We start from the raw sequence: 11933 nt of genomic DNA, 5'->3' as shown, positions 1-11933 counted from the left end.
ACCTTAGCAGCGCAACCGATCGCCTACCCAGGCTCAACTATAGCTTTGATTATGAATTATCTGAGTTACGCCTCACTTGAGTACAATTACTGAAAATGTTGATATCTAATTGAGGAAAGGGGGCGCTGGATACAGTATATTACCGTTAATTCATTCAATGGATTTCAGGTTACTGCGGCTAAGCCTTATTTTTTACATATACATGATGTACATTTTAAATGTTCCTTTTACATGTTTTTTCCGTCATGCGTGATGGCCGACAAAAAATCAGCGTGATGCATTATAGATACCCCCGTCCTTTGCCACCCTCACCTAATAGTGTATTTAAATTGTGGAGTGAATGTACATTCTGATCAATCCTGAATATTTCAGAAGGAATTGATACATGATCTCGTCATTTTTCCCAACTTCCGGGTTCTGAAAATTAAGGCAGTCACGCTATCGTTTACAAAACTGCAAATGTTAGAACCTCTGGAATCAGACACCGGCACCAAGGTTGCCCAGCACGATCGAGCAAAAGTAATTTATCAGTTTTGAGTATAAAAACTCTCATTTTGATGGTTTCTGGAGAAATCCTTTGGTAGACAAGATATCGCGTGACACCAAATAATGTCTTGGTCATGTGACGAGCGTCGCCTGTTGAAATGTATGCGGCGGGAGAGTCTTTAAATAATACATCGAGTGAGGAAATGATGGCGGGGAGTTGTTCTAGTCTTTTAATCAACGTAGACGATCTCTTGTCTCTGCAAGGTGTAGAAAAACAGAAAGTGGAATTTAAAAAAGCATGGCACGGGAAAAGAGAAGGGGGAACTTATTGGCAAATAATTCATACCATTTGCGCCTTCGCCAATGACTTTTATAATGACAATGGCGGATATATTATTATCGGCGTTGAAGAAAAGGAAAATTGGGAAGCTCACGCAGATGACCGACAGATAATTCTTCCACCCGCTGGTGTTCATCCGAAAGATTTAGAGAGGATTCAGAAGGAGATTATGGGAGCATGCAGAGCGAACATCAAGCCGGAATACTTCCCTATTCTGTCACCAGAAGTCATTGAATTTCAAGGAGTAAGAAAGCATGTGCTAGTTATCTGGATCACTGCCTCCGATGACAGGCCCCATACCTGTAAAGAGAGCGAAAAAGGAGTAAACCGCTACTACATCAGACGGGCGACAGAAACTAAAAAGGCGACTACAGAGGAAGAGCGAACACTGCTTTCCTTGCACCGCAAAATCCCGTTTGACGATAGGCGGGCACTCGACACAGGTAATTATGTTAGGTAATTTTAGGTAATTTTACACTCAGGTAATTATGTTAGTAAAGAGTATTCGCATTTAAACGAGCAGCTCCCAGCCTCATCCCTAGAAGGCTACGAATCTTTCATCAGGAATGTTAGAATGGAATCTCTCTCGAATGCGCTCTTGGAAGGAATCTTGCGAGAATGAGAATTACCCGAGATATACTCACAAGTAATTAATGCACTTGTCGTTCTCAGTCTTAAAGTCGACGCTCTCATGAAATTTAACCAACTCACTTCCCGAACAGAAATCTTTTAGGCTTTTCCCACGTTCTACTCCTGTATGGAACAGAATGTGTTCATGCAATAAAACCACCCGCTTTAAGTGCTAAGGTAAATTGATTCTTCCCATATATTGCTTTTTACTTACATTACTAATAATACTGTAGGAAACAGACAACTTTTTTCAAAGACATGTTTCGGCATGCTTATGCCATCATCAGTTTAATGAGTTCCTAAGTGTGACCAGTTATAAAGTCTACGGGGTAGATGAAAAAATTATTACATGACGTAATACAAAAGCGGGTACTATTTACAGCGTGACACCAAACATCAAGGCGTAAACTAAAACGTGAGAAAAGTGTTGTAATGCTGCAATTGTTTGTTAAGTTCCGGTTTGATCTTATTTATATAAAAAGCTTGCTGGCAGAATCCAGAATACTAAAGCACGAAGGGGAGTATTTGTTTTTACATAAAGGAGATGTGTTGAAATGCTTAAAAATATGCGAGTTTTTATCGCTTTCCGTGTGTTCCTTTATCCTGGTAGAAAAGTGGCGACTAATAATCCTTTGATTTACGCAATTAGTAAGTTACAATCGTTTAATGTAATTTAGTCGCGCGCATAATTATTTAACTTAAGGTGGGGGTACACGTGAATTTGAATGAATAGAAGGGACGAAGGAAAGAACTTTTGGGACACCAACAGACAGTTGCCCCCAACCTAACGGAACACCAGGTTGGTAGGGGACTGTTTGGGTGTCCATATTCAAATTATAATTTTTAAACTACATCAAATCTGAACTATTTCTTATTTCTCCAAATTTTACTTCTCTTTTGAGAAAAACTATCTCCTCTCAAATATACCTAAAAATCACCACAAACATTTTGCCACAAAACACCCCAAAACATTGATTTGTGAAATGAGCATAGGGTTTTTGTATTGCTTGAAAAGCGAACGAGATATTTCCATTAAACCGATTTTAAGCGGCGTGAAAATGGCTTTCAGGTGAACCCCCGCCTCAAGGAGGCTCCCTAGAGTTTTAGGGCCGCACGCAAGCAGGGCACTAGTATGGCAAGTAAAGCCAGAATCGTGCGTTTTTTTCTGATTTTTGTGACGTTAGCGTGACCAAATCTGTAAAATTAACTGCTAATTTTCTCATGTTCCCTTCGGTAAAATTTTCTTAAAATTGGCCCAGTTCTAACCACATACAGTTCCTATCAAATACTAATCGAATATGTTTAGAAATTGAATATGTTTAGAAAAATGACAACTTACAGAATAGTGGCAAAACCGTCTGGACAACCTTGACTTTTTACCTCTTTATAATGTCAGGCAATGTCATTTCCATATTGTGGCAAAGAACAAAAATAATTCACCAAAGAAAAGTATACATATTAAGGAATTTAGGTCAAAAATAAGAATATATCTGCCTTTCATAAGATGTGATGTTGCCATGGTAAGGGCCATAATCCAAAAGTTGACACACAAAAATAAGCTTTATTTTATCGGTACCCATACTGGTAAATCTTTACAGGGTAAACTTTAAGAGAAATTAACTAGGTTTCCTTTTGTAACTCGTGCCCCGTAGTGAGGGTAAAATACACTGTTTATTTAATGAGAGTAACTGCAAACAAAGAAAAAAACAAAAACAGCAATGATAAATTTTCACACTTACGAAGGGAACCTCCAGTTCTACAACCAGCCTGGAGGAAATTATGTTAACTTTACAATAAAGCTTGCATTACTTTAGGCCCTGTTTATAAGGAGGCAGGGTAACCTTACTACTAGGGTTACCCTTGCAAGAGGTTCAAGGATGGTTTACAAGCAAAATTTCACAGCCGGGTAGGGTTACCCTACCACCTGGGACAACTTTGTGTGTTTGGTAACTGCTAGAATCGCAAACACAATGGAAACCGCTAAAAAGTTGTCCAGGGTAGGCAACTTGTCCCTAGCAGAGCATTTACAAGGCAGCTAGGGTTACCCTAGAGCTAGGGTGACCCTTGCACTCAGATAGGGTTACCCTAACGCCAGGGTAACCCTAGCTGCCTTGTAAACATGTCGATGAAAAAAAAGAAGAAGTGTGTGAGTCCTAGGGTAACCCTAGCACTAGGGTTACCCTACCTGCTTGTAAACAGGGCCTTAAAAGAAGGGGTTTGAATCTGAAAAGCAAAAATTAACAAAGAAAATAATTTTAGAAGTGTTTATTTCCTGTATTTTCCACGAATTCAATAGTTGATTTGTACCTTCCATGCTGTGAAAAACCTGTTTTAATTGTCCTGAGAGCAGATATTTCTCTAGCATTATTTTGCATTTTGCGAAATCTCCCGAGAAGGTGCTTGTTTTACTTTTGATTTTCTCGTTCTCCCACTTTGTCAAAGCGTTGAGAACTGTTTGACCTTTCATTTTGACTTTAAAAGTGTTAAGGAACATGTTTGGCCAGCTTGTTGAAAACGAAAAATGGCTTTTTTGGAATGTAAAAGTAACATGCATGCTTTGTTGGGATAATATACAATCAGAAGCACATGACCTTGAAGCCTGTGACTGCAACTCTTTTCCTTGGAACAAAGCTGGGAATTTTAGGACACCAATTTTATGCCCAAATATGCACAAAAACAAGATCAAAGCTGCATGCGCAGGAAAAAGCATGAGGTACATTACATCCAAATAAGGAAATTTTTAAACTCAAAAAACCCCAGCTCTGAACCTGAGTTGTACATCTACATCTACATGTTCCAGCACTCAGCCAAGTCCCTTTTTGGCTTATGGCTGTTTCTGCTTAGGTGGCCTCATACAACGTAAGCTTTTTTAGACACATCATTGCCAAGCCGGCCACTTCTGCTGGAGCGAACAGGACAGCCACAACACCGGGGACTACATCCCTTACCCTTATCGAATAGTGTGTGGATTCTTTAACGTCCCACAGGGAACTTATGGACATAGAAGGTATTTGTGAGACAGGGCTTATGGTTTATAGTCCTTATCCGAGAAGACTTGGAAAGTCTAACTATTTGCAGATGTAATCACAAAGGCAGCACTTTCTCCTCAGTTATTTTAAGATCCTGAGTGTTGATCCGCCCGGGGTTTGAGCCTGCGACCTTCCTCACGACAGCCCAATGTTCAACCAACTGAGCCACTGGTGCACGGTCAGTTAAACGCTTCAAGGTCATGACCTCCTGATACAATACAATACATGCTTAATTGACCACTCCCCATAGGGGCTTTTCAGGGCCCATGAAACACAATCACGACAGTACAGAACATTCAACAACAACTGTTAAGAATCCCAAGAGGCCTGAGGCAAACCAGTTGGCTATTTAAAAGTGCAGCTGAGAAGCTGAACCAGGGACTACTGGGAACAAATTCACCTTAGTGGCAGGAGACCATGAGTAGGAGCTTGCCTCTCCCATACAAGCCTTTTGAATCAACCTTTGCGAATACCTTTCTATTTTTAAAATGCTACAAGTTCTTCGGCCAATCAGAATAAAGTTATTGTCAAACAAAGACAAAAATAGCACAATGTATACAAATTGTGCAAAGTGATGTCAATTAATGTAAATGTGAGTCTCCTGCTGAAGGGTTAATTCTAAAAACAGAAAGATACGAACAGAGGTTGACTCAAGGACATAGTGCATATTGAGGCTCCTAGTCATGGGCTCCAGCCAGTGGTCAGAGCGTGATCTTAAGACAAGCGCCCTAACCACTGGGCCTCAATGCCTCCTATCTCAGTCATCAAGTCACCAAATTGCTTTGACAACGGCGAACAAAAGAACTCTTCTCGCACAGTTGCTACTAAAACTAGGAACCAGGAACGGGGAACCGGAGTGGAAACGAGTTTACAGTGGTAATCCGCATAAGAACAGAGAGTGGATTTATTAAAAGTTCTTACATTATCTGATAGGAAAGCAAAGCTTTCCAGACTCACTGGTTCCCTCTTACCAGACATAGTAACATCCTTCTGGGAACATGAATTTATTTTAAAATGTGCACATGGCAAACAAGTTAACGAGATAAGTAGGGTAAAGATTTCTTGGACGATAAAAGGCCACATTCAAAATCAAAATCAGTACAAGCCTACTTTTCCCGAAGGTCACAGTTTAGTTGTATTTCTCCATATCTTTTGATGCACGAAAAAAGTTGCCTCTTTCCTGGTGCACTTCCCCTCTGACCTTCCTCAAACGACTTACAGCTTGGCATTCCCAACTTCTACGTGAAGACTATAAAATGATGAACACTTAAGGTGGGTGGCTCTTACCTACAGAAAGACAGTGGTTGCTATTGAAGGAAGATTTTTAGTCAAGAGCCCTACAAAAAGGTTGCATGGGTTGTTCCTTGAAGTAAATCTGACATTACTTCAACCAGAAGGCGCATGCGCAACTAGTCCCAGTCCCCTGCTGTCCGTTTAGTGTAAAACATGTAAAAACACTCAGGAAATGAAAGACGAGGGCCTTATGACGTCATAACCTTTTGAGAAATAATCTCTTTTAAAATGCATGCTACAGATTTTGTGTTAGAATGTTCTCATTCTGTTGTGTTAAAAATTTGTGAAAAACATAGTTAAACTCACTGTGTTTTTTGGCATTCTCTGTTTTGGTCAAGTAATTTACCAAATACGGTTGTGAGTCGAACCAGACAAAGAAATGTTAAATAGAACACTTGGCAAAAAAGGATAACTGTAGAGTTAAAGAGACTATAGAAATGACTATTTGAAGGGTTCATAGCAACGGTTTGGTAGTTACGAGCCACCTCCTTAAGAACCTGGTTTCAATGGGGAAATGGTTGGAATTACCTTGTGCACACATTTGCTGTTTATTTTTGGGAAAGGACAGGTCTAATTTATCTCTTTCTTCTATCAGGATTGAATCTTGGACATTATTTTAAAATGAAATACTAAGCCCACCCTTCTCCAAATTTCTGTGATGAAAAATGGCAAGCATCATCTCGGGCAGAGATGCCTCATCAATCTTAGGGGAGGGGTGCCTAATTTCTCATTGTAATTTGTACAACCTTGTACAATATTCAGGCCAAAATAGGAAGGAAACCCCCACACTTTGGCTATAGGCTTCACTTCATCATCTGAATCCTGAGTCATACCACTATTTATACAATTAGCCCAGCACGACTCTCTGAACTACTTTAATCACTTTATTGTTGCCTTCAAAATGCCAGTCACAAACATGCCTGCAAAGTCAAAATTACTGAATAAAGTCTCATTTAGTCTTGAGTTAAATGTAATCAAAAATTCATAAGTGGTCATGATATTCTACCTATGCGAGCCCTGTTCTTGCTTCAAACAACTCAGGGGAGTAGTTTTGTTGCCATGACGAAAGTGTCAATAAAAAAGTAAGCATCAATAAATCAAGGTCTAGCTTTTATGAAAATCATATTAACTTAGGAATCATTTTGCAAACATAAGTACTAGGCTCATGTCTCTTTCTTTTTTGTTAACAGGATCCGGCAGGCAGATGTCTGAGGATGATATCCATTTCGACCTTGTTAAAAAGTTCTTAAATGGTGTGAAAAGCCAACTTCTAGAAGGAAACGAAGACAAGCTCCCTATTTACTTCTACGGCAGGTTAAAACTTGTAAGGAACATTGGAGACAAAAGAGTTGGCAATGAGCTCGTCCCAGTTTTTGTCCCAAGAAATGTGGCCCTCCTCTTTTTCCATTCAGCCCCTCATGATTTTTTCACTGGGGCAAAAACGGAAATTGCAATATATACCCATGATGATGATTCTGAGGAAAAAGTGATGACCGGACCAATTGACCAACAAATTGAGGACACCTTGAACTTCATTCTCCATAAAACAAAAGAAGAAGCCCGTCACGAGTTTGTGGCCTATCCCACAGGTGCCCTTCGGGAAGCTGTTGTTAATGCATTTCATCACAGGGGATATGAAGAGTGCGACAATAGCCCAATAAAGATTCACATAAAGCCAGGTCATATTGACGTCATCAGCTACCCAGGCCCAGATCCAAGCTTGAAATCAGACGACTTTTCAGAGGGCGGAGAGGTACCCCCTGTGCCTTCTCGAAACAGGAGGATTGCGGAATTTCTTAAAGACAGGAAGTTGGCTGAAGGGAGGTTCACTGGAGTGCGAACAATTTACAGAACAATGAAAAAGAACAAGAATCCTCAACCATCTTTCCACTTTGACTCATCATACTTCCGTGTACGCCTTCCTGGCCACCCAAAATACATCGCTTACTCAATTTTGCGCGATGTCAACTACCTCAGCACCAAGGGAGACAAACATGATGCAATTAAGTCTCTTAAAAGCTTCCTAGATGAACATCTAGACATGGCTGAACATTCTCTTTTTGGATCTGAGATGTTGCTCTCTAAACTGATTGCACTGCATGACAATGACATGGAGCACCCCAATATAAAACCATACCAGTGCTTCATTACAGAAAAACTTCAGCGATGCATTCCCTTGATTACAGAACTCTGCCAATGGTGTACAGAGGAAAAAATTGAAGATATTTCAAAGGGTGTCAAGATTGTAGAAAGACTGGTAGAAGAGGATGCAAGATATGATGATCTGCACGCTGTTGTTACAAAGGCAGTTGACCTGTGTATGCAGAGAGATATTACAGCACTGCAAAATGCCCATAAGCTTTTTCAGGCAATGGGTGAAATCACTCAAAACCATGGATATGTGGCATACCACTTTGCAAACTGCAAACTCAACCTATACAAGTTAAGTACAAGATCAGAAGAGTCTGAAACAGAAGAAGATGCTAAGAAAAAAGGAAAATCACTCGTAGTATCAAAAAGGAAATCTCTTGTAGGGTATCTCAAGGAGGCTGAAGAGTATGTAGACAAGGCAATACAATTGACAAACGAAGATTTCAAATCCCACCTGGCTAATCAATATCGTCTGCTTGGCTACATTCACTCAGAATTATTGTTAATCAGGAAGTCGACAAAGGAGCGAATCAAAGGTTTTTATGAAAAGGCTCGGAAATACAACCCGGTAATAAAAATCAACTACCTTAATATTCCTCCGGAGTATCATTCACAGTTCCGGCTTCCAGGAAGCCCAGAGTCTCCTGGTACATTTAACTGGAAGGTTTAAGAGAATACAGATGCATGTACATAAAAACATATACTTCATAGCTGTACAAAAGATTTGCAATATTGGCATTACTGCCTTGAGAGTAATTGGTACAGTATCAAGACACATCGAAGTCACCATTTTGTCTCTCTCAGAGCAAAAACGTCACAAATTGTTGCTGCTCTTAGCATGTGGTAAGCACACTACCAATCACACGATAGGACGTACAGAACGCATGCGCATTTCTAAGATATATATAAGCATATATTAAAACCTTATCGTTCAACTTGAAAATGACCGTTGAACGGTCTAAACGTCGTTGTTGTTTTTTAACGTTAATGCATTGTTATACTCCATGGGTTAGACTGTCTTAAAAGTAATATTATAGAGAGTTTTCACTCATGTGATCAGTAAACATGTTTTTTTTTTCCCCGAAATAAAAGAAAACATTTGCGTGATAATAGAGGTCAATTCCCGGTGGATTAGTTGGGTACACCAACATCACCGCTGTTCCATTGTTTAGGTACACCAACATGACCACCGTGACGTCACGTGAAAACACTCTATAACATAGTGTTTGTCTGGTTAACCCATTGACACCTCAAATGCCCTAGGACGCCCCCAGTTGGCATGTAAAATCATCTGGCGTTTAAGACAGAGTAAAAGCTGTTAAGTCACACTCCCTGGAGTCAATAGGTTAAGCAACTTGGTTTTATAGGAAAATATGACAACTTGTTTTGGAGGCAGTGTCGCGTTATTTTTTATTGTCTTGTTGGTTAAAATTCGGTTTAAATAACTTGTTAGTGAACATTTGACATCCCAAGGAGGAGACATCAAAAACACTTTTGCATGAACAGCACATGTTAAAATTTGTGGTGTTGCTTTTAAAAACACCCATGTCCAAATTTGACGTTTTTCAAATTTTTATCCAACCACTCAATCCTTAACTACAGATGTTCAGAAAATTAATACTACATTGTAAAATAAAAAAAAGTAAACAAAGTACTCTCACTTTTAATGAAAGTAATAATGTCTCCTAAATTTTGAAATAAAACAACAAATAAATTTTTGTTATTACTATTCATTATTATTATTATTAAACATAAATTTAAAGAAAACGACAAAACTTTTGAAATTACAAGACATGTTTCGACAGAAACTTCTGTCATCTTCAGTTGATTAATGTACAAAGCGTTAAGTTGAATTTATGAGTAGGAAAAAGTGCTAATTATGCCAGTAACAACAGAATGTACATAAAACGTGACAATGTGAGAATTAAAAGGATAGTTTTAGATTTACGTGATGCAGCTGTTGATTAAGAGAAGGTTGTTCTCTTTGAATATGAAAAGCCTCTTGTCTTGAGTTGAAAAGTCGTAGAGGCGTGATCTAAAATGTGGAAACAGTCTCCTGAAGATGACAGAAGTTTCTGTCGAAACATGTCTTGTAATTTCAAAAGTTTTGTCGTTTTCTTTAAATTTCTGACTTGCCTGCTGATATCAAGACCCTTTGGAAACACTATTAAAATAATATTAAATATCATAGAGTGCACCAAAAAACAATAATAATTATTATTACCTATTGTAAGATTACTTTTTAAAATCTGAATGTAAAAGTAAAAAAAATATTTGTCAAGTATCATGCAACATGAATAACCATACAAGTTTGTCCTTGTTCCATAAGAGAATTACATTGTTAGGAGGCAGCGCTTTGGCCTCCATTCACCAGTGTTAAGTGATGTTTACTTTCCAGTACCATGGAGGCATGGGGCTTCTGCAATCTTCTGGACCAGTCAATGTCTGTCCAAGTTTGTCTAATTGTGTGCTCAGCAAGGCTAATTAAATTGGGTGTCCTTTAATTTATTCTGGCATGCATGACACAAAAACCACTAAGTTCAAGTATGTAAATAAGATTTGGGTGACAATCATTTCTGACATTGGAAAGTCATTGTAATATTTACAACGAGAGACAACATAAATCCCACTCATATGTCATGAATTATTGTATCTTGATTTTTTTTTCTGATGAATCTCAGCAGGACGGAATCCTCAGACTGTTAAAAGAAAAAGGTATCTGGTGCAGTTTTTTATATCGAGGTTGTCACTGTGGAAACCCCAAGCTCTCTTCATATTTCAAGGTCTTCAAACATGGTGTATTTGTACCTTTATCTAAGTATTTCATGCAGGAGTTTACAATCTGAAGTTCTTCAGATTATTCAAGTGAGGCTTCACCACCTTTACTGGAAAGGAAAACATTTATCAAGATACTCATTTTGATTTGTTATCACTGATGTATCTGTTACAGCTCAATTTTTCTTTTATCTGATATGCATTATTATAATCTGAAACAAAGAAAAGATCAAAACTTTGAAAAATTATAAACCAAGTACATAATTTGAGCCATTTTATATCCATCTGGTAAGAGAGTGAAATCCCCAGTTCGGCTAGTACTTAAACACGGAATGCTGGAATGCCGGAACTATTCCAGCGTTCCGTGTTTAACTATTCCGGCGTTCCGTGTTTAAGTATTCCGCCGTTCCGGCATTCCATCATTCCAGCATTCCGTGTTTAAGTACTAGCCCCCCAGTTTTGCATTCCTTAAGGCGCCCACAAACGAGAAAATATTGTTGCAGAAACATTGTTTCTCGAAATGTTGCCTCAGTGCACAAACAAGAAAACATTCGCAGAGGAAGCAAAATGCTTCTGAACAAAATAACTCAGAAACATTTTTGCTTCTGCAAGAAATATTTACTGGGGCCGCAAACAGGGAAACATTTTTGCTCGTTTAATTTTGTTTCCTCGTTTGCGGGCGCCTTTATATACCAACCACCTGCTGCAAGCATCTCTCCCAGGTAACAAAAATGACCAGGTAAGATGTTAGCACATGATAAACCGTTAGCACTATGTACATTAGTGTTTTCAATTAGTGCTTTTCAGAAACCCTAAGTGACTAAGTGGAGACACCAGCTTTAACCCTTATCTGTTTTCTTATATTTTTTATTGCCTTAGGGTAACCAACGTTCTACTAGATAGTCCATTTGGCGACCCAAAAGAACACAAAGTTGGGCGTTACAAAACAACAAAACAGGGAAACAAAGCAAGCTGGGTTTAACAGAACTTTTGACAGACATTACATGTATTGTATTACCACTTGTCTGTTCAAGTTCATGTACAGTAACTTGTAAACTTGAAAAGAAGCCAACTGGCAGTGAAAAGTTACTTCCCAAGTCAATAATAATTTAACCAAAATTAATTTATAACTCAAGTACAAAGTGATTATGAACACTGTCTTTTAAAAGTACATTCAGAGTAATCTTTATTTACAGGTTTTGCCGCAATAGCACGACCTCAATATTAGC

The 11933-nt window shown here is 38.7% G+C and overlaps 2 protein-coding genes across 6 annotated transcripts in view; one reads left to right on the top strand and one right to left on the bottom strand.

Moving 5' to 3' along the window:
• The first annotated feature begins 640 nt into the window (after positions 1 to 640).
• Positions 641 to 10145, top strand: LOC138043432 (uncharacterized). Its single transcript, XM_068889694.1, has 2 exons — positions 641 to 1269; positions 6969 to 10145. The coding sequence occupies exons 1-2, from the start codon at positions 645 to 647 to the stop codon at positions 8597 to 8599; spliced, it is 2256 nt and encodes a 751-aa protein (XP_068745795.1). The 5' UTR covers positions 641 to 644; the 3' UTR covers positions 8600 to 10145.
• LOC138043433 (F-box/WD repeat-containing protein 4-like) overlaps positions 1283 to 11933 on the bottom strand; it is a 35137-nt gene continuing 24486 nt past the window's right edge. Inside the window, exon 11 of one of the 5 annotated variants that reach the window (XR_011131257.1) lies at positions 1283 to 3144. Coding sequence is in view for 2 of the 5 variants with exons in the window: in XM_068889695.1 (XP_068745796.1) it covers positions 3132 to 3144 (13 nt within the window). In the remaining 3 variants the exon portion in view is untranslated. Of the gene's footprint in view, positions 3145 to 8567; positions 8587 to 11864 lie in introns of those variants that run through there. The other 4 variants (XM_068889695.1, XM_068889697.1, XR_011131258.1 and 1 more) reach the window with 4 other exon arrangements.

This window comes from Montipora capricornis, chromosome 3 (genome assembly GCF_036669925.1).
Source record: "Montipora capricornis isolate CH-2021 chromosome 3, ASM3666992v2, whole genome shotgun sequence".
Taxonomy (NCBI): Eukaryota; Metazoa; Cnidaria; class Anthozoa; order Scleractinia; family Acroporidae; genus Montipora; species Montipora capricornis.
The sequence above is the reverse complement of the archived record's forward strand: the minus strand, read 5'-3'. Positions and strand labels throughout refer to the sequence as shown.

Bases quoted from the DNA above. Each gene is read 5' to 3' on its own strand.
- LOC138043432 (XM_068889694.1), top strand. From the start codon at position 645: ATGTATGCGGCGGGAGAGTCTTTAAATAATACATCGAGTGAGGAAATG. The intron at 1,270-6,968 runs GTAATTATGTTA...TTTTGTTAACAG, and splicing joins TAGGCGGGCACTCGACACAG to GATCCGGCAGGCAGATGTCT.